General features: G+C 34.0%; 2 protein-coding genes across 2 annotated transcripts; both read right to left on the minus strand.

Annotated features, from left to right (window-relative positions):
- Positions 1,830-7,210, minus strand: LOC109716483 (ATP-dependent 6-phosphofructokinase 3-like). Its single transcript, XM_020241959.1, has 14 exons — positions 6,885-7,210; positions 6,175-6,221; positions 6,004-6,043; positions 5,732-5,794; positions 5,515-5,652; positions 4,702-4,860; positions 4,521-4,574; positions 4,265-4,333; positions 4,035-4,164; positions 3,825-3,865; positions 3,446-3,670; positions 3,284-3,332; positions 3,039-3,193; positions 1,830-2,301 (listed from the first exon to the last, which is right to left on the minus strand). Exons 1-14 carry the CDS (start codon positions 7,131-7,133, stop codon positions 2,134-2,136), a joined length of 1,587 nt encoding a protein of 528 aa, XP_020097548.1. The 5' UTR covers positions 7,134-7,210; the 3' UTR covers positions 1,830-2,133.
- On the minus strand, positions 14,735-20,632 carry LOC109716505 (mitochondrial-processing peptidase subunit alpha-like). Its single transcript, XM_020241992.1, has 13 exons — positions 20,444-20,632; positions 19,312-19,557; positions 18,542-18,838; positions 18,289-18,456; positions 17,829-17,996; positions 17,650-17,730; positions 17,462-17,528; positions 17,002-17,099; positions 16,056-16,128; positions 15,905-15,975; positions 15,774-15,823; positions 15,237-15,349; positions 14,735-15,149 (listed from the first exon to the last, which is right to left on the minus strand). The coding sequence occupies exons 1-13, from the start codon at positions 20,480-20,482 to the stop codon at positions 15,097-15,099; spliced, it is 1,524 nt and encodes a 507-aa protein (XP_020097581.1). The 5' UTR covers positions 20,483-20,632; the 3' UTR covers positions 14,735-15,096.

Raw genomic sequence — 22,921 nt, forward strand, 5'->3', positions numbered from 1 at the left:
CGACATGTATGCTATGCATGTTACACGATGAGACCGTGAACCATCTACTCGCGCAATGTGTCTTCACTAAGTTTATCTTGGTGATGGGTGTGGAGAATATTCAAGCTACGGAGATGGGAGACGATGTTATTCATATCTGGGATAGGTGGATGGTGAAGAAAAGATGGCAGGATACGAGGCATAGCCTCCCTGAATTGGCTGCGTGTTGGTGGACTTAGGCAAGGCTAGGAACGATATGATCTTTCGAAACATCCAACTAGATCCCCTCGTCGCGGTGTACAGATTTAAGGAGCTGCTGAAATCTTGGGAGCTGTGTGCATAAACTGCTAGACGTCCTACCATAGCGGTTTTTTTTATTTTATTTTATTTTATTTTATTTATTTTTATTTTCGCGCCCTTCCTTCGAGGCCCTGGCTGCCTCACCATGTAGCCTAATTCATATTTTCAATGAATGAAGCAGGTAGCGTCTACCTTTCTCAAAAAAAAAAAAAAAAAAAAAAAAAAAAAAAAATAAAGTGCCTTCATAAGTAAAATTCCCAAGTTGTAGATCCATGCACGATATTGTTAGATTTTAGTAAAGTATGAGAGGATAATGTAAATTGTAACTTGAAAGATCGTTCTACACATTTGCATGATCCAAAATTAGTATTAACACTCCCGCTCGCATGTACGGTGAATATTAGATGAATGATGCTAAAAAATAAAGCATGCGGGAATTAAACTCGAGACATCTTTTGGAAGGAAGAGAAGGATTGGTTGTAATACCAAAATTAGTAAGAAACAACTTGAGATTAATCTTAACATGATTAATCTCATAAGTACAATGTTCTCTCTAATGCGAGTTTTTGGTCGTAAGTAGGTAGATTAATAATTTTAAATTAGCACTAATCAAATTACCTCTATCGAATAATTCAAAGCTACTTTTCAACGTCCTTTCAAAAGAAAATATAAAATTGAGGAAAAAGTCAATTTCCCTTATTGCTTGGTGACATGGTTGCACAAGAAAGCTTATAAATGTTAGGAAAGGTCAAACCTTGATTACGATAATGTCTTTTCTAAATTGCAAGTTACATTAATTCAATTAATTATTGCTAATGTCGAATTAAATTTTTGGATCAATTTAAACCCTCTTACTTAGTCTCATCCCGTGTGGAAAAAAGAAACACACTCCAGGTTATGACCCCTGTTTTTTTGTCCTAATTGCTTCACAGGAAAGTAATTAAGAATTATTATGAAAGAATGCTGAACTAATCCGGGAATTTAAGAAGATAATAATTGCAGCTTTGTCTTTTTTTCACCCCCTTTTCTTCTTAGTTTTATTCAAGTAGCTAGATAAGAATCAGGATTAAGTAAATTTTCAATTTTAAGGCCTCCTTTCTTTATATTTTGGAAGAGAATAATGAGTTAGAGGAAAAGAAATATGTTAATTTGTCGATAAAACTCCAGAAATTATAACATAGCTGAATCGATTGGAATCGAAATATGGTGATACCTTTACGAAAACAAACGTAATACATTTTTTTCATTAAACTTTTTTTATCGTGTATAACACATTCTCTCGCAATTCCAAACAGAGCCTAGACCCCTTTTACGAGTTGCCTCAAAGGGACAGCAGCGGCCTTCCGAACCAAGTTGATCTCGTATTCCTCTTTGAGATTTGCATCAGGTTACGCAATTTTTTCGCAGTTCTTCTGATTTGTTCTGAATCCTTAAATCTCTGGCAAAGCAGTTAACTTCAAGTAGTGATTGAAGAGCCATTATGGGCACACATTATGCTCTCTCAAAAATGATCATGGACACAAATCTCTTCGCTTCTGCAGCTTGCTTCGTAGAAACTAATAAAAAAGTTGCTTCTTATTTCAAACGATTAAAACTGTAGTGATCTGTAATAAAAATTACAGATCACAGCACTCACCAGGAGTGTTTCTTCATAGAAAATCAAGCTGACTTATTCGGCATTAGTACATAACCTTCATTCTTCACTAATACCCTAGGATTATTTTAACTTACAGATATGAACGGATAGAAACAAATATAAAGCATCCATGTTCACTGCTGCTGATGCTGCAGCAGCTAGCGAAACTTATCTACACCGATAATTTCTCAACATCATCTCGCTTTGACCGGACATATTCAACTCTTCAAGTTCTCTCCATTTAGAAGTTGGGTTGGCGGCTCTATTTCCTTCTTTGAGTCCTCGATGTCTTTGGTGCTTAGAAAGCTCGGTTGATTAGTTGACGACAGTAGCCTCGCCCACATCCTGTCTGTGATCACAACTTTGTTCTGCGCTTCTGTGATCCTCTGCAACATTGACAGAAAAGAACATGATTTTAAAAGACTTAACAGCATATCAAAGAAATATAGTTAAAATAACGCAACCATGACCACTATATATTGAAAAGACACCAATGCATTTATTAACTCATTTCGGTTAGCATATAAGAAATGAACAAAGTTTTCACTTGCAACATATGTTATGCGGACATCTCACTCTTCTGATTTCTCGTCTACTAGATGCCGCAAATGACACAATTCTCATCCACGAACAGCAAATTAAATGAATTCTACCTAAAATTTGCTAGATGTCTATTACCCGACAATATTACAGCTTTTCCTTATTAGTGTATGATGCTTCTGAGGCAAGGACGGGCGTAAAATGCGCTAAACGCATTCCTCTCAAAGAAAACAAGGGTGCTTACTCTAAATTTTGTTATATACAGAAAGAAGGAACTGTCCTTCAGAGAGCTCATGACAGATCACAGGGAGGCCTTCAATGGGTGATAGTTGGATACATGCCGTTCAACTCGAGACCTCTCCAATGAGTTATTACTGTCGACCAAATCAACCTCTTCCTCTTAAAGACTCAAGTAGCTCTCAGTTGTTACTTACCACATATATATATTATAATAACTCACCAAGTGAGAAAACAAATAGAACTCATTTGAGCTAATTGAAGGGATCAGCACCTTTGGACCTTCATCAGTTGAAGACAACATTTAAGAAAAGAAAGTTGCTGATGATGAGATGATGCTACTTACATACAAAGGAATGTAAGCATGTCTTCCATTAACAGGCCCAACAGTAAAACCAGTGTATCCTGCCATGGCACCATGAATTGCACTATGAGCCAATAATGTGCAGTAGACATTATCTGATGCATTGCTCGGAATTGCACGTATCATATATGTAGGATCTGCAATTAAAGCATATAACTTGTCAGATACGATCATCCAAATGGCGTTAGTAGATCACAATAATAAAGATATTATTTAAACCCACAGACCTATATATTTCAGATTGATCGTCATCTTCTGTAGTTTTGCAAAGTGATCCTGCAATTTGAAGAATTTTAGTGACTAATTTCAAAATCATGAGATGGATGCTTGAATAATTTTCCAAAACAATTGGTAACACCTAGTGCTAAAATTTTGGCAAGGAATCTAACCTTTATCTTTTGAGAGAGCCAAAGCCCAACATCTAGGAGGAGCTTATTTCCAGAAGCATCTTTATGGTCAATGGACCGCATGCTTTCAGCTATAAGCTCCTGACCTGCACCCTCAGCAACAACAATAACCATATGGCCATTCTCCTTAAGGCGCTTCTCGATGTACTCGAAAAGTCCGCCTTCCCCTTCTAGATAGAATGGCGATTCAGGAATCAAACAACAGTCCTGCAAAATTAGATTGTCGACCACTTGGTTACCAAGGGAAAATGTTCCCCATTTTACTGGAAGTTGACAACAGAGACATCTTTGGTAGGTGACTTTTATTTTGAAAGCCAAACGATTATGCTTAAGGAATGAAGAACAAAAGAAATCAACATACCACATCTCGACTTGCAAGAGTAGCATACATTGCAATAAAGCCTGCATCAGTGAAACTTCAATGTAACTACACAAGGTATGTGAGCAGTAACATTGGCAACTCAAGAAATTTCCAGAGGTACTTTCTTGTAAGACTACGCACACTAGGAAGACTCTAATGAAAGCTCACAGTAGCAACATGATGAAAGTGCAGTTTAGAAGGGAAACCTACCACTGTAGCGCCCCATTAGCTTCACAACACCAATACCATTTTCAAAACTTTGAGCCTCCACATGTGCTGCATTTATTGCACGCTGGGCCTCCTCTACAGCAGTATCGAAACCAAATGACTTGTCGATTACCTAAACAAGTGACCCGATATTAAACACTGACTTGGAACATTCTAATCTGCAACTGACAACAAAAGTAGTTAGATAGGATAAGAATAGGATATCAAACTACCGCAATGTCATTATCTATTGTCTTCGGAATACCAACAACAGCAACTTTAAGACCCCGTCTTTGGATTTCCTGTAGAGCACGCTCAATAGTATCACAATCAGTATTATGACAATAGCTATTCTATTCTGTGGTCAGTAATATACCAAATCTGTTCTTTAAAAAACAAGAGGAGAGCACATGATGTAGGACGGAACATACTAACATCAAAGCTGTCCAATAAAACAGTGCCTTTTATACAGTTTATTACAACGTTTACCTCAAATATGACAGAGGCCCCTTTTTGAGTACCATCTCCTCCAATTATATAAACCTGGAAGACAGTAAAGTAGACCAGCATTCTCAATATACATGAAGCACGCAAAACTTGGATGACAATTCCTAATAAAAATGACACTGAAAATTAAACAATAAAAGGTATATCAATGATGTCCACTTACCTGATTAATTCCACGATCTTCAATACTGTCAACAATCTTTGAAGTGTCTTGACCCCCTCGTGATGTTCCGAGGATTGTTCCACCTCTTTTGTGAATATCATTGACATTCTTGGGAGTCAGCGTAATGGTGTTGCGTGCGTAGAAACCTCTGTATCCACCCTATGGATGCCACAACCCAAATCAGATGATGTCGCAACAATTTTTATGATGAAACTATAGCAGACATTTGTAAAGCATGATGCATTTTGCAGAATAAGGTGGGTTTTTTGAGTTATTTCCCGATTATCCCTCAACTAAACAGTGCTGAATTTTGTCTCATCTGCAATCCCAATGTGTTGAGAAGAATACAAGAAAAGGATTAAAATATCTGCAAAATGAACACATTAAAGAGAATTTAAGCACATAATAATGTTAACAAGAATTAATTGCTTGCAGCAAGTAAAATCACGGGAATGGCTACACAGATAATCTGATGAAAAATTCAATGACTGCGATCTGAATAAGAGCACTACAATAAATTAGTGAACTAATCTTTCTAAATAGACGTCACTTACTCACAGCTTTTCTTGTAAGTTAAATGGTGTAAAATGAGACAATAGATATAGTTAGAAAATAATTGGTGTAACATAAGCAAATTAAATAGATTCAAGAAGGCAAAATTTTACAGTTAACAGGAACACTATCTAGACTTTTTGAACTCCAACAGTATGTGAACTTCACTTCATAGGCAGCACACATAAATAATATGCAATTACTGAAATAGCTCTGAGCAATCGACATTTAAGTTAAGGGCATTAAGGGCTGTTGCCTGACCTCTATGCCGAGAATTTTGGTGATGCCATACATGTGACACAAGCCACATACAATTTCCCTTATCACAGTATTAAGTCCAGGGCAAAGACCTCCGCATGTTACAATGCACGCACGCACCTCATCCGACTCAAAATACACCTGTGCAAAATCCAAGAGAAGTCAGCAGATCGATTCACACTTCACTACTACTTCAGGAAGATGAGGCATCAATGCGTACCCTCTGACGAGGACCAGCGCGGCGAAAATGGGTCCCTCTGGGGCTGCTCTTTTGAACAACAATCTACAGAAGGATCAAAATCGAAAAGTAAGCATCAACCACCTTAACTAGATTTCCAGTATCTGTTCTTTGTTCTGTACAACCACAGCGAATCTATGAGTGCTGTGCCATGGACGAACTACGAACTCGACGAAGAAAAACTAGAACTTGAAAATTTTGCTTAAGAACCATCTAATTATATAAAATTGGAAAAAGGAAGCCGAAGAGCTCACCTTCTGAGCAACGGTATCATCCTTATTAACAAAATATTGCCTAGAAGATGAAATACAAAGTTTTAGGAACTCAATACAGTGGCATGTTCAAAATAGTTACAGTAAATGATCATCAATGTGGAAAATACGAGAATTTGAATTTGATTATGGAGAGGGGTGAAAAAATCTTACTTGACAACAGAGTAAGCTGGATTATCTTGCAGCGGATTTGGATAGGTCTGGAATCGACAACAAATAAATGACAAATTATAATTAATAAATAAAAAATCTAACGTTAACTAATAAAAGGTTATAGAAAGAGAAAAAAAAAGGGTATGATCAAATCGCAGGACACGTAAATGACGAGTTGTGATCATCTAAAATACACACGATTAACAACCAAAAACTACAAAACAAACACTCAATGAATCAAATTGCTAATTTTTCATTAAAAAAATCAAATTACTAATTTCTCATCACAAAGGGGGGGGGGNAAAAAAAAAAAAAAAAATCAAATTGGTAATCTTCTCATAAAAAAATCAAATTGCTAATTCAGAATCTAATTTGGATATCCATAAAAAGCGATTAGTTGAAAAATAACAGTTCAACGGCACCAAAATTTGAAAAAAAGAAAATTACATTCAGCAGCTCTCCAAATCAAAAAGGTCGACTTTATAACTCCAAAAAAACTAATAAAAAAAAAAATAAAAATAATAGAATCTGTGGCTACTAATTTTTCAGCTCAAAATTCGAAGAAATCAACCAAATCATTACCATTTTTTTTTTAAAAAGAATAAACTCCAACTAATCTCAAAGTGAAGAGCATTACAAACACCATTTCCGATCAAAGGAGTCGAATAAAACAAACCAAAAAAAAAAAGAAAAACCCCTAATAAACTCACTGGGAGATCGGGGATATAATCCATGAGGTGGGGCACGTCCTCGAGAACGTACCCCGCCTCCCCAACAACGATCTTCGGGCTCAGCTTGCTCTCGCTCCCCATCTTCCTCGACGATCGGGGCTTCGAGTCCCCGTTCTCCAGTGGGGCATTCACCACCGAGAGCGAGCTCCGGAGGTCGAGGAGGCGATCGCTCGTGCTCGATTTCGCTCGAACCTTCGGGGCCGCGGAGTGGTTAGGCGACGACTCCATTCGCGAGGGCCGAAGCTCCACAAAATGCGAGACGAGGACGAAGCTGCTTCCGAGTTCTTGGGACCGACATATTTATAGCGAAGGAGACAAAGAGAGAGAGAGAGAGAACGAGAGGCTTCGTCGTCTTCTTCTTCTTTTTTCTTTTTTTTTTTTTTTTTTTTTTTTTTTGTGGTAGCGTTGCAGTGATGATGACGGGAGAGAGAAGGAGATCAGATTATGAGAGTGCGTTGTTCTTATAATAAATGGCGTCAAAGTTGGAGAAATTTACGATGATGCCACGGGAAAGTGTGGAATATTCCGAGCTAATAAAGTACACCTTTGGTTTTCAAATTATGAACCATGTAATATTTTACTTCTGAAATTTTAATTTATTATTTTAATTTTAAAATTAGTATAATTAAGTTTTTAATTTACTCGAGTACAAATTAATGGATTATTAATATAAAAATAATATAGTATTTTAATTGTTAGCATATTATTAATTACAATACTGTTATATTACTTTATATTAGTGGTATTAATATTTGACTAACTAAATTAGATTATATGATTTGGTTGTAATAATTTTAAAAATTTCAGCTAAAAATACTAAAAGTTAAAATTTGACAATCAAAATGTTACTTACCTTATAGTTTCATGACCAAACGTGCAATTTATCCTTAAATTTAAAATATAAAATTATTTTAAAATTTTAAAATAAAATTTAAAATTCGATATAATTATTTTATTAAATTTTGAGCTTAAAAAAAAAGAAAAATCTGTCGATGAAAATTAAGGTGAGCACTTTACATCACAAGTTTTAATAATTCATCTGAAGTTTTTATATTTGTATACTTTGCACATTATTATGAATTTTATTTGGCAAAAATAACTATAGATATTCCTATGTATGTAAAACGCACTTTGAACGATGAGTGTAAAAGAGCATTTTTCGAAAATAGCATTTTTTATGGGTTTTTCGGCAATTTTCCATTGTGTTCAGAGCTAAAAAGCCAATTGATGAGTAGTTCTGTACTGCTTGGTTCGGGTATAAGGAAGAACTAGCTAATACAGAGATAGGTACAAGTATAGATAAGAAAAATAGCGTTTGGATGAAAATTAGATTGTTCCCGGAGATAAGAAAATATTAGGTAGTTTTATATAGAAAATAGAGGTGTTGATGGGGATAATCGAGAACTATTATTCTAGGGTAAAAAATTAGCGTTTGAATATAAAAGGGATAAAGGTTTATTCCTATTCCTATCCCCTAATCAATATAGTGAACAATAAATATATTCTTATAAAGTTTAACTTTTATATATTGTTTCTGTAAAAGTTCTAATATTTTTAAACATATCTTTCTGATTTATTACCATTGAAAAATATTAGAGAACTGTTTATATCTTTAATTTTACCATCACAAATATATCATTTTAAAAATTACAATAATATAATATAAGAAGGATAAAAATATTAAAAACCAACCAGAATTAAATATCTAACCTATGATTAATTAAAATTTTCTAATAAATTCTAACGGTAGGGAGATATTTGAAAATATCATATATTTTATAAAAACAATATAAAAAAATTAAATTTTATAGAAATATATTTATTATTTACTATATTTATAGATATCTATATGAAATTAATCCTTAAATAAAGAGTGGTATAAATAAGCAAGATGTAGTAAATTCATACATCAGGATTCGTAGAGGATCCCTCGTTCGATCGCTTAGATTCCCCGTTGTGAGTTTGTGACGTGGCACTTCAAAGATTAAGTTGAGGGAGGGGCGTTGGCCAATGCACGAGATTCAACGCCCAGCTTTAGAGAGGGGAAAGGAAAAATTTCTAGATGAAAATAAAACTTTCCAGAGAAGGAAAAAAAATTTTAGATGGAAATAAAACTTTCTAGAGAAAAAATTACCTTCCACAAATAAATAAATCTACGTCGGTGAAGCTCTGGTCTCAATATGCTTCGAGTACAAAACGATAAGAAAAAGTTAAAAACAAACTAAAAAAATTTATTTTGATTCAATCTCTATGCGCTAAGATATAGAACAGAAGGCAAAGAAAATTTTCTTTTAATATGTTGATTCGCTTAAAAAAAATTTTCGTCTCCATCCTTCTGTTTTAAACGATAAGTAAAAGTAAAAAAAATTAAAGATAAAAATTAATCCGTTCCAAATCCGTTCTGATCGTCAAGAAAATAAAATCGAGCCACAACGTCCGTATTCCTATTCTCAAAAAAGATTATAGATGTAATTCTGTCTAATTATTTATCTTAATATGTAAAAAATCTCAATAAAAAATATTTATATCTATTTAATTTTTAAAAAATTCTTATGTCGTGACTGTTAAATATAAAAAATATTTAAAACACCGTTCTCTAACAGCTTAAGCTTTTAAAGTACAACGGTTATTTCACATGGTATCAAATGTTTAAAACACCATTCTCTAACAGCTTAAGCTTTTAGAGTACAACGGTTGTTTCACAGTAACAGATGTTTAATAACTATTTCTACCAAATTTATATTTTTGAATTAATCATTCAAAAAGTTCTTACTGGCACGATTGATTTTTTTCTCTGATGTTAAAAACTTATTAGGGTATCAAAACACAAACTCACCTAATCTCAAATAGAACTTTAATTAATCTAATAATTTCTAATCCAACATTAATTATCCTATTGATTGCTCCGATGCCAAATTTTTAATTAAGCTTATAAAAAATTACTTTATATGCAGCATTTTTTGTTTCCTATTTGGAAGGCGTTTAATTTTACAAAAAATATTTTAATTTTTTTGATAGAAAATATAATTTGATGGATATTTACGTGGGCTGCACCTGTACTTTTCACAGCCCGTGCTATATATTGATATATTTATTATATTGATGTCACGCAACATGAGCACAAATAGAAACCCTTATTATTAGAGATCAAAAAGCTTATATTATTATAAGGTTATAAAATACGAAATTTAATTTACATGTGGTTGGAATGATGCAAGCGTCACAACCGTCACAACCGTCCAAAATCTAAGGTATCGTTTGGTTCGAGGATAAGAAAAAAATGACTATTTCAGGGATAGGTATAAATTGAGATATAAACAGGGATTAGATTAATTTTGCGTTTGAATGAAAATTAGGTTATTCCTGGGAATAAAAAAATAGCGTTTGGTTAGGTAAGATGGAATAAGAAAGATAGTGAATTTTATAAATAAAAAATAATCATATTATCCTCTTATTATATTTAAATTTAAATTTTTAAAATTTTAAATATATATTTTTAAATTTAAAATTTTAACTTTGAAATTTCAAAATTTGAAATTTAAAATCTCAAATTTTAAATTCAAAATTTTAAATTTTAAATTTCAAACTTTAAATTTAAGATCAAATTTAAATTTAAAAAATATAAAATATAAAATTTTAAATTTCAAAATTAAAATATCAAAATTTAATTTTAAAATTTAAAATTTAAAATTATAAACTTTAATTTTGAGATTATAAATTATAAATTTTAACAATTTAAATTTTTAATTTTTAAAATTTTAAAATAAGAATAGGGATGGGAACAATTAATAAAAATAATTTATTATAATAAATTTATAAATTTTTTTAAAATTCTACTTAAACTTAAATTTAATAAAAAGAATTTATTATAATATTTAAATATAATTTACTATAAATTTTATTATAATATTTAAATATAAATAATAATTATTAATATAGTATAATTAATAATTTTAAAATAAAAATAATGTATTATAATATATAAATTTAAAAAAATTAAATTTTTAATTTTTAAATTTTTAAAATAAAAATAGGGGTGAGAACAATTAATAAAAACTATTTATTATAATACATTTATAATTTTTTTTAAAATTCTACTTAAACTTAAATTTAATAAAAAGAATTTATTATAATATTTAAATATAAATAATATGTATTAATATAGTATAATTAATAATTTTATAATAAAAATATTGTATTATAATATATAACATTTTATATTTATATAATTTAGTTTTAATTCAATTTATAATTTTAATTAAGTTTGAAATTAAAGATTGGAATAGTGCTATTCCACCAAAATGGTGGAATAACAAATTCCTTGCTATTCCGGGATAACCGAAAATAGCAAGGTTTGACCGGGATAAAATATTCCGGCCAAATTTCATTCCATTTGGCGAAATAGCGGGAATCGCTTATCCCTCCAACCAAACAGGACCTAAGTTTATCCGTTCGGGACTATTAAAGTGCACGTGGCGCCACAGTAGGGCCCGTAGGGGAGTTTGGCAACTTTGTGCCGTGGCAAATAGTAAATTATTGGCTGCACCTGGTCCGTCATGGACCAGCCCTTTAAAACACAATCTGAGAGGCCTTAGAACGAAATTTCAAACAAATGGTGCTACATCTTTTTTTTTTGAAAAAAAACACCAATTGCCAAATAATTGAGCTGCGAATATGCCATAATTGTTAGTTGTTACTAATTTTAATTTTCACGGCTTAGGATATTTTATATATTGGTAAGTTTTATGTCATTTTCATAAGGTAATTCCTATTTTCAAAGTTGTTTTTGCGATTTGCAAGATGAATGATGTAACTTGTCGAGATTCAGATTATTTTAATTTGTTTATGTACTACATAGTGAAACTAGTCCTAAAAAAAAATAAAAAATAAAAAAATTGGTCTCATTTTATAAATGAAAGTTATGCTATGGTTCTTGCCTTCTTGGCCATAATTGTTTACCAGGTTGAGGCAACAGTTTCTCATGGAGTAGACACCTGAGCATGTGTTGGAGAAAAATGTATTATTTAAGTTATAATATTAGAAGAATATATCAGTATTAATTCCTGTTATGTTACCGACCGTCCCTAGAGCAAGTGGCAAAGGATTTGGTGGTTGATACTCGAGGCTCAAATTCGAATCCTAGTTGATTCACATTTTCAGCTAAGTTTATTATTTCTAAATGAAATAAACGAAACGGGTAGCGTGCTATCTATCTCTTCAAAAAAAAATTACATGCATGTTTAAAGAATTTTGAACATCAAGGTGCACTGAACAATTTAAAAAATGTTCCACATTTTCAGCTAAGTTTATTATTTCTAAATGAAATAAACGAAACGGGTAGCGTGCTATCTATCTCTTCAAAAAAAAAAAAAAAAAAATTCCTGTTATGTTACAGTGGTTTGGTGAAAGCATGTTTTGTGCCACAATATTCATTTTTAATTTGTCTGTAAGCAACGTTTTAGGAATGTTTAATTCAAAAATTCTTTTGTCAAGAATGAAATAATAATCAACTGTAATGTTGTGTATTTTCGTGTTATTTGCAAGTTGGTATATACGGTATTTAGCTTGCCACGTCGGTGTGTACTGTATTACGGTATTTAGCTTGCCACGTCGGTGTGTACCTGTATTGCGCTTGATGAAAATTTGATGATTTGATTATTTGATGATTTGATTCTTTTTTGTAAATGCCAATACCATCATAGAGCTTATTCATTGTCCAATTCTAGGATTTTTAGTCTATTATTGTAGAAAATGTCAATTTAAAGTTGATGAGTTGGAATTAAATTATGTTTGGCTGGTCCCATAATAATTGGGTACGTACATTTGGACAGCTTGAAAATGCCGTGCATACACAGAAGATTGGTTATATACATTAAAGTCTTTGTAGCAAGATTGTGGCTGGTATTGCAAGTAAATGTGAATTAATTCAAATGTGATGTGATGTAACCATAAACCCAAAGTAATCGTACCATGATTTTTTTTTTTTTTGGAATATAGTACCTCCCACAGCTTTGAATTCTTATTTAGAGCATTTCAACGTGACGCACCGGCGTGCGGACAAAAATTATATGGGCATTTTTTCCAAATTAAAAGTTTAGGGAGGTTGCGGATGGGCGCCGCGTGGCCCGCGGGCGTCCATCTTTGCCCTCCTCTCCGCTCCGCCAACTTTTCTCTCTCTCTCTCTCTCTCTTTAAAAAACGGAGCNTCCTTTCGCCGATCATTCGTTATTACTATTATTATTATTATTATTATTATTAGCAGCAGCAGCAGCATGTGAATTTGATTGATAGATTATTATAGTTAATAGAGTAAATTTCAAATATTATCTCTGTGATTTTATATTTTTTTCTCTTAAGTATTATGTAATTTAAAGTGTATCAATTTAGTGCTTTTTTTTTTCAGCTCTTTCGTTAATATTTTGTTAAATTATATAAAAGAACTTCAGATACCCTACCTAGGTTTATTAAATATTCACTTTAGTACCATTTAGTTTTAACTTTGTTAAAACTACGGGGTACTAAATTGAAACATTTTAAACCACAAGATACTAAAATAAAAAAAGTGCGAAATCAGAGATATGGTATCTGAAGTTTTTCTTAGTTAATAAGTTAATAATTAAAAAAGAAGATTTAAATTGAAGATATTGAGTTAAAAATATTAACTCAGAACGCAATTACCGATCAAACACAATACTTTCTGATTTTTTTTTTTTTTTTAGAGATAGGTAGCACGCTACCCGCTTCGTTTATTTCATTTAAAAATAAACTTAGCTAGAAATGTGAATCAACTAGGATTCGAATTTCGGTCTCGGATACCAACCACCAAGTCCTTTGCTACTTGCTCTAGGGACGGTCATCTGGACGGAACTTAACAACACTATCTTCTACGAGTACCTGCCCAATGCAACCAGGGCGCTCGAGCGCGTAAATACCTTGACGAATGACTGGATGCATTTGCCTTGACGATTCACGAGATCTTCCTCTTTCTATGCTGGGGATACCCACTTCTGTACTCTCTCACCCTCTCTAGCTTTCTCTTCTACCTTTATTTTTCACTTTCTTGTTTACTTCATACCTTTTTTCTATCTTTCTTAAGAGGCCTTAGCTGCTTTCATCATGCAAGCTTAGTTCATTTTACTTAATGAATGAATAAGATAGCTCGCTACCTCTTTCTCAAAAAAAAAAAAAAAAAAAAAAAAAAAAAAACAATACTTTCTTGTGTTTTCGTGCTGTCCCCAAATTAGTCATACATGAAGACTAATGTCCTAAGTTAGGACACCCAGAAAATAAAACTATAATTCACCAAGTCAAATTTGCCGTGCCCCACAATTTTTAGTCTCGAATAATTAAAGCTTAAGCGTCATCTTCATTTAATCGTCAACCACTGTTGTCAAGTAAAAGTACGCCACGTTCGACATATGCCGTGATTAGAAGCTTCTTTTGCGATCACAAGTTAAGAACACGAACGGACATTCTCTTCGTTGTCTTCAGGAAAAAGGCAATTGCTCTGCTCTGCGTGCCCACAGAGATTTTGTATTTGGACCCCTTTTTTTTTGTGTGCGTGTGAGAACCAACAAAATGTCAATGGTGTGGATCTTTTGAGAGTGGACTAGTTCCATGCTGTATGAATATAAAACACAATGAGCATTGAAAGCTATGTACTTCTACTAAAACAAAATATAGCTATTCGAGTTTTCACATCTCTCTTGCCTATTTTGTGGGGTCGTGCGCACGCACGCAGAAAAGGTTGAATTTCACAAAGGACATCAGATATTTATTTTGACATATAAATTCGAAGCCAGTAATGAATTGGCTTAGAAGATGAACTTGTGAGAGTCTAAGAAGGCTCAAAATCTCATATTCAACAACAAGGTTTCACAAATGTGGTGAAGTGAGAACGTGTTTTACAAATGCATATCCAAATTATAGACGAGCACAAAGGATGATTCGACTGGTGCAGCAAACATAACATCTGCACCGGCGAAATTTTGGCGAATCTAATTTCTTAGACAAAAACAACGGAAAAACAAGGGTATGAAATTAAATATGTAAGCAAGTTACTAATCCTAAAGGACTTGCTCTTGCCAATTCTCTTGGCATTTTATTATTTGCAGTTATTGCCACGACAAGGGAGCGGCAAATACAAACACTGAAATTTGGTAGGGACAGAAAATTATCTGATGTCAAAACTTTTACTTGGCGAGAAACTTACGGCTCACAGATTCATAACTTGGTACATGAATAACTGCACAACAGAGAGTAACAAGTAAACAACAAAACAGATACATATATGAATAAAGACAATAAGTTTGAGATCTAAGTAGAAACTTACCATCTCCCCACGAAGCCATTGTTAGCGGCAAAGAAATGATTTTTTCGGCAAGGGAAGTCATATCTTTCAATGTAACTCCGTCTATGGCTTTCAGGAAATGCTCAACAGGTTTCCTAGAGAGAAAATTACAATGAAAAGAATGACTTCTTTATATTATGAACAACTTGATAGATGCTTTTAGTAAGTGAAGAAACCAAGTTGTATTGGAACTTCTGATAATGAATGATCAAATCAAGTTTGTCCAGATTGTTGGTGGCATATTAGAAACCACAAAGAGGAGGTTTGAAGGACCTTCTAGAAATCTTCAAAGGCAAATATATATCAAAAAAAAAAAAAACAAACAAACAATTTCCCGCACTCTTTTGGCAACCAGACCACTAGAAAGGCCTTGCAATATATGTTTTTAATTATCCAGGAGATATCTCTTTACTTGGGAAAGACCTTGAAATGGAAGTTAGAACGATCCTTGCATAGAACTACGGTTAAAACCCAGCAGAGCATTATAAAGGATTCACCAATGAAATTATGGGAAATTACCTTTCTCCATATGTCAAAACCTGCCGACCTATGTCTTCTGAAGCTACGATCTGCAAAAAATGCATTAGCAATAGAACTTAACAGCACGAAAGACTTTAAAATTCATGGCATATAATATATCAATAACATACTCGTGATTCCAGGTACATCAAAACAGCAGACTTAGCCGACTCTTTGGCACGATCTAGTTGAGCTTGGTCAACTGTACACGAGCGTAACTTGGGTTAACAAAAAAATAAATAACTCGCTGAGAACAGCTATCAACATGGAGCAACCGCATACCTTGCCCAGGAGTGGCTATTGAAAGAAGCTCTCTAGCTGCCAAATCAACAGCTTTAGGAGCAAACTCCGAACCCTAGTTCAAAAAAGTATTTCCTAATAAGCTCATCTACAGCAAAAAGAAAAAATAAAAATAAAAATAATAAAATGGCATATGCATGCAAGAAAAAAACATCAACGTGCAAAAGGAAAAACTAGAGAAGAAGAAGATTAAAAAGAGAAGAGAAGAGAAGGTAAGATAATCAATAAGCAAAAGAAAGGCTTACTCAAAAGTTCACAAAATTATAAAAGCTCAGCACCTGTCATAGATCCTTTTTTATAAACACCTCCAACTATAGAAATTGTTGTGAAAGTAGTCCATTGCCTATGACACCTCTAGGATTCTGTAAATATACCCTAGAATGACCAAGAAAGCATAGAAGTGAACTGTGTTCAATTTATGTAAATATTAGAAAACTGTTGGAATGTATCTAGCTGATCAAATCTACCTGCATATTAAGATCTTAGAAACATACACTGATTTATGCACAGAAAAAACTGAAGCCATTTTCAACAAGAAACAGACATACAACTCCAGGAAATATTAGTCGACGTACTTGTCTTCATGTTCGCATTCAACCAGATTATTCCATGGAAAAGGCAGAGAAAAGATACGAGTGCCATTGATAAAAACATAAGGGATCTGATAATAGCATAACCGATTTGCACCCATGCAGCAATGCAGCATAATGAAACAATAGATATTATTACACATTATTAATTCATAGGTTTGGAGACATTCAGCATAGGAGGAAAACAAACCCAAAAAAAAAAAAAAATCCCCGTTAAGCCGGAGCAGTGCTTCAGGACATAAAAATGATAATAATGAAAAGGGAAAAACTATGATAAGTAGCACAGTAGCCTAAAGGATAATTTTCTGTACAAACATATCAGGAAGATGATGTCTTACGGTGGTTGCATGAATTCCGAAAACGCCGGTATCATTGTATATGCTGTTAAAAGCGGAGAATGCCTGGATTTGAGGGAATTCATTTAAGACACGCAAATCTGTACAAAATGAACAAGATTAGAAGAAGCTGACGTACTATTACATAGACCAGTCAAGTAAAAGACTGGATTTCAGTTACCCCTAGCCCATGCAAGTTAAAACACCACACGTACCCCGAACGTCCAAAGACCGAGGTTTTAACAACTCAAAGTTGTTGTGAAACCACGGCAAGTAGTAGTATTTGCAGTACTAGAAGCTTTCAATGTGAAAAAGAAGTTGGTAATTACTGCTTACATAACAATCAGATAGCCATGATTTTTAGAAATCAGAAATTACAGCTTATATGACCATCAGAGTCAGGATTTTGACACAATCTTGATGAAACTTGCAAGAAATTCTATAACCAGCACGAGTCACTTACATAACCGAGAAAACATCCCTTTTCCTGGCCCTCCAGCAGAAAATGAGCCACCGCCTCCCATAAGCATCTGGACAACATTGCACTGCTTTCAATCATGTTCTTGAAAAATCATCTACAAATAGTCAACAGAAATAATGCCACATTTAAGAAACTTGTGAAAAACATATCTAATGAATTTGGGCCTGAACCTGAAGTACTGTTAGAGTCATGGCATCCTTCTCTTTACGCCAACCACCAGGCACCTCAAACGCCAGTGCAACATGAGTCTTCTGTCATCCACAAATCAAAAAGAACAACAATGCCAACGTATCACAAGAATAAGACAAAAAAGGGACCAAAAACAACATATTTTTGCCGTATCACACACCGATGAATCAGCTTGGCATCGATACTCCCCTCCGACATACGCAGATTTGGGCTCTTCACATTGTGATACATTGGGAAGATCAGATAAGAGCGGTTCAGCAATGGATACCAGTTCGTCATGTTCTACACCTGACGCTGCGAGTACGATTCGAGAAGCAGTGTAGTTTTCCTAAATGCCATAAAAGAAATATTAGTGATAGAATGCAAACTATAAGCAGTCACTAAGGGGGTGCTTGGTTCCTCGAAAAAGTGCAGAAAACTGTTTTCGAGGAAAAAAGTTTTAAAGCCACTATTTTTCCCTAAAATCTTGAACAAAAAAAACTTTTCTAGGAAAACTACTTTTACCTACAACCAAACGGATGGAAATACTTTTCCAACCAAAAAACTATTTTCTGGGATATTTTCTGAAAAACCAAACACCTCCTAAAGCAGCATAATACAATCTAGGAACTCAATTTTACCGCGACAAATTCTTCCAAGATGGTTGAGTTTAATTTATTTATTGCAGATTCCGGAGCTATCAGAGGATTTGCCAATGCACCAGAATAGCCAGCAGAATGAATAGCCTCCAAAAGCAAGCCTTGAGGGTTGCTAGAAATTTCTCCGAGCTCTGCCTTCATTTTCTCTAACTGCAAATTATACATTATGATAACTCACTACCTAGAAGAACAAATGTAGATGCCAAAAATGATTCTACAAGATATCTAGAAATACCTGTTCTTTGACTTCCCAATCGAGAAAAGCGGGATTTCTCATGCAATCAATAAGCACCTCAACCATTTGGGGCATGTAAGTTTTCAGAGCATCAAAAGTATAACTCATTTGTTCACGGGAAGCTGATGCAGTGACACTTCCTCCGACAGCTTCAATCTCACGTACTATGCGCAGATGGCTCCTGTTTGTTGTGGTTTTGTAAGCCATGCGCTCCAAAAGGTGTGATGCACCTATAGTTGCAGGCGTTTCATATACAGAACCACAATCCACGTATAATCCTATTGAAGCAGCAGGCCTCTGACAAATGAATCTAAGTCAATATTGTCCAAAGCAGTGAAAATGTATAAAGACCCCTCAACTGTAGATAATTTTGAAATAGCCATCCCAACTTATTTTCTTTATTTTCGACAGCCCTCAAACTTTTGCTCATTTCATTTTGAGTTATTTTTGTCAGCTGAATTGCGGATTCCATTAAATTTAGTAACAAAACTGTTAAATTTAATGTCTCTGACCGCTTTTTAGGAAACAGAACTGCAGGTTTATGGAGCTGTTAAATTCAATGAAATACGCTAATAGACCGTAGGACACAACTTGAACTAAAATGAGGAAAAGATAAGGGAATGTAAACTAAAATATATATGTATATATTAAAGTTTAAGGTTCGGTTTGAAATAGCCTATAGCTTTCTGGCTCTCTATACATTTTTTACCTCTACAACCAACAGATACACTACATTGAAATTTCACAATCATATTAAAAAGCACACATACTGGAGATGTTTCAGAGGCAATCTTCACACCATTTGCAAGAGTTGTGATTCTCGTCTTGGCAGGTTCTACATAATCAGGTAGTGGAGGAGGAAGCATGACGCCTGGAAGTGGGAAATCTAGAGGAGGAAGTTGATTAGATCGTCCGCCTGTGAGCCAGCTAAAGAAGCCACCAGAAGACCTTTTTGCTACACTGGTGCTAGCAAATCTAATAGCAGCATTCAGACTTTGGGCATCGACTCCAGGTTGCTAGCAGAACAAATGATAGATAATTAGGTATTGCCAATACTGATTTCAGTCTTGAAATGAAAACAATAACAAATCGTAATCTGACCACCCTGTTTGGCTATATTTGAATTGGTGAGATAGATGGAGTTCCAGCCCACTTTTTTCTTTAATTCTCTTGCTAAGGATAGTTAATAGCTGATCATTTGAAATGATTCTCACTAATTTGGATGGCCCTCGTTCAGTTTAACCTAATAGGATGATTAGCAACTTATCTTGATTTCAGTTCCTCAACTGGTAGAAAATTTCAATGTCCGAAAATACGCTTACTGCTGTCCAAGACTTAGACAGGATCACAATTCACAAATAACAGCGTTCTATATGTTCATTTTTAATAATAGACTCAAAAAACAAATCCAATCACTGGAACTCATCGAATTGCAAATCAGTTCAAACCAATCTCCATTTGATAACAAACCAACAAAAATGTTCATTTAGAGGTCGAATTTTCAAGTTCGTAGACAATTTTGGAAATATAATTTGACACAATTATATTCTAATTAAATCACTAACAGAGACTACATTAAGCTACCTCGTGGTCAAACCAACGTAACAAAACAAAACCAATCATCACAAATTCAACTGTCGTATCCAAATCTCCTAAAAACATAAGAACATAGAGCATATCAACAAGGATTCTGCAAATTCTCATAGCCATTCCAAATCCAAAAAAAGACGCGATCATCTACAAACCACTACAACCAATTCAGCTTAAAAATCAACAAAAATAAACAAAATTAACACCATTTGTGATCGGATCCGAAGCATAAACAATGAACTCAGACACTAAAAGTTGGAATTCTCAGCTCGCAACTATGAGATTCTGAGGTTAGGGTTTGTGAGATCCAACCTTTAGAGCCTTGAGACGAGACGATGCGACTCTATACATGGCGACGTTGATGATGATGACAATGATGACGATGGAGAGGAGCGAGCTCTCGATCGAACACTGATGGGATTCGAACACTGGTGTGGATCGAAGAAGCCGAAGGGAGAAGATGATACGGTGGAAAACAAAGAGGAAATGGAAAGGTCGAGGAGTATCCAGTTTCCACCGTTAATTAGATACATCGTTTTCCTGGACCCGGCCCACCACGTCAGCAAAGGTTGTTAATAATTCCTAGAATATAAACACATCAAAATTAAAATTAGCTAAACAAAATTCCTTTGAATTCCAGTTTGTTTCCAATGATTTTAAATTTATCCAAATGAAATTTATCTGAGCTGAAATCAAAATATTTCTTGATTTGATTTTTAAACGGAGTGAATCGCTCTGTATTGTATATCAGTATATTTCTCAAAATAAAATAAAATAAAATTGTGGATGAAATATTGGGCTCTTTGTTGATGTTTGACCAAATTGTTTAGAAAATTAAGGCCAAGTTCAAGTCCAAGCTCAAAGGCCAGTACCCATAGGCAGTATTTGGTTCGGGAATAAAGGAGAAAATAAGTCCTTATTCATCTCTTCGTTCTCAAATATTATATTTGGTATCCGAGAACAGTAATTCTCAGATTTTTAGAATAAATAATTCTTACTTATACTCGAACCAAACGTAGTCATAGGATTTTCTCTAAGCCCACTTTAAATTGCTATATATATTTATAGGACATTAAATTAAAATAAAAAATATATAAAAATTACTTTAGGATGAGAGTTAGAAAACATCAAAGGCTACGCAGTTCTCAATCTAGAAGCCTCATAACACCAAAATTTGAAATCATCATTCGGAAAAGCAAAAAAAAATTTTCATTGGCAAAAAAGAAAATGTAGAATGCTAACAAAAACTGACAAGTAGCTAATACATAAATATACGCATAGTTTTCATGGTTATGTATGTATTAAAAACTAGGCACAATTGCCATTGAATGCATTGTCGCGCAACTACTATCAAATGCGTCAAAATGCCATACAATACACCTCTATGGAGTCCCTGTTTTATTTTTTTTTTTTGTTTTTTTTTCTTTTTTGAGAGAGAGAGATAGGTAGCACGCTACCTGATTCGTTTATTTTATTTAAAAATAAACTTAGCTGGAAATGTGAATCAACTAGGATTCAAATTTGGGTCTCAGGCATCAACCACCGAGCCATTTGCCACTTGCTCTAGGGACGGTCGGTGTCCTGTTTTATATGTTGGCATAAATTACTGGAATGATGCGAGTACATTGACATACAAAATTACAAGTAACGCGTGACTGCTGCATTAGATCATATTGTATGACACGAAAATTTTTGAAGAATACAATTTTCATAACAACAGAGTTTAGAAGTAATTTGATACTCCTTTGGCATGTGCTTAGCACTTTTAACTATTGTTATAATAGTAAAGAAAATAACTATGAAACAAGTGATTATTCTTAAAAAAACTTAAGTTCTTGGATAATAACATTCTAATAATTATTCATATTTAATATGAATCACTTGTTCGCATTAAATAATAATAAAAGAAAATTAATATAAGGCCAATGGATAATGTTCTGCCAGATTTGCTGAAAAAAAAAAAAAAAAAAAAGCCCACCGCCCATGTGATGAAAATTTCATCTATTATTTATGTTTAAATTTTTACATTATTATTTGAGTAATTTACAAAAGTATAAGTTCTATTAACATTGCTGTGTAAAAATATTTCGAGATCGTTGTCATAGTAAACTTTTGGAATAATCAATTATAAAAAAACAATAATGACATTAAATTCACTGCAATAATTTAAATAAAAAAAATTAAAATTGAAAGAGAGCCATTTTAAATTTTCCACCCACATCCTATTTATATTACTCCTCTCATTGCTCTCAATCTCTACTCCAAAAAAAAAAAGAAAAGAAAAATTCCCAGCGCCTCCTCTTACTCCACCTCCTCTTTCTCTCCCTCTCCATCAACGGCGCCTCCTCCGAATCACCACCGTCGAAAACCGCAACCGATCCAACGGCGGCGACGGGCTCAGCTGCGCCACGTGGCGGCTCGGGGCGGAGACGATGAGCACGTTGGGTGGGCGGGGGCGGGGAACACGGGAGAGTTGCGTGGACGAGCACGTGACGGGTTATTACGCTCGCAGGGGCGGACACTATGCGGACGCGAACGAGGCGCTGGGTTTTGCACGGACGGTGAGGATGGGAGACGATGGGATGGACGCGTGGATCTTCGACGTTGATGAGACCTTGATCTCCAACATCGGACGGCTCGGGTGCGCCCGCTTTTCTTTTACTTGTTTCTTCATTATAATTTTTTTTTATATAATTATTTATAAGTCAGCATTTTTATGTATTAATTAATAAAATATTAGTTTATTTATAATTTTTCATTGTTCGGTAGCACGTAGGTCTAATATTCAGA

Source organism: Ananas comosus, linkage group 10 (genome assembly GCF_001540865.1).
Source record: "Ananas comosus cultivar F153 linkage group 10, ASM154086v1, whole genome shotgun sequence".
In the NCBI taxonomy this organism is placed as follows: domain Eukaryota; kingdom Viridiplantae; phylum Streptophyta; class Magnoliopsida; order Poales; family Bromeliaceae; genus Ananas; species Ananas comosus.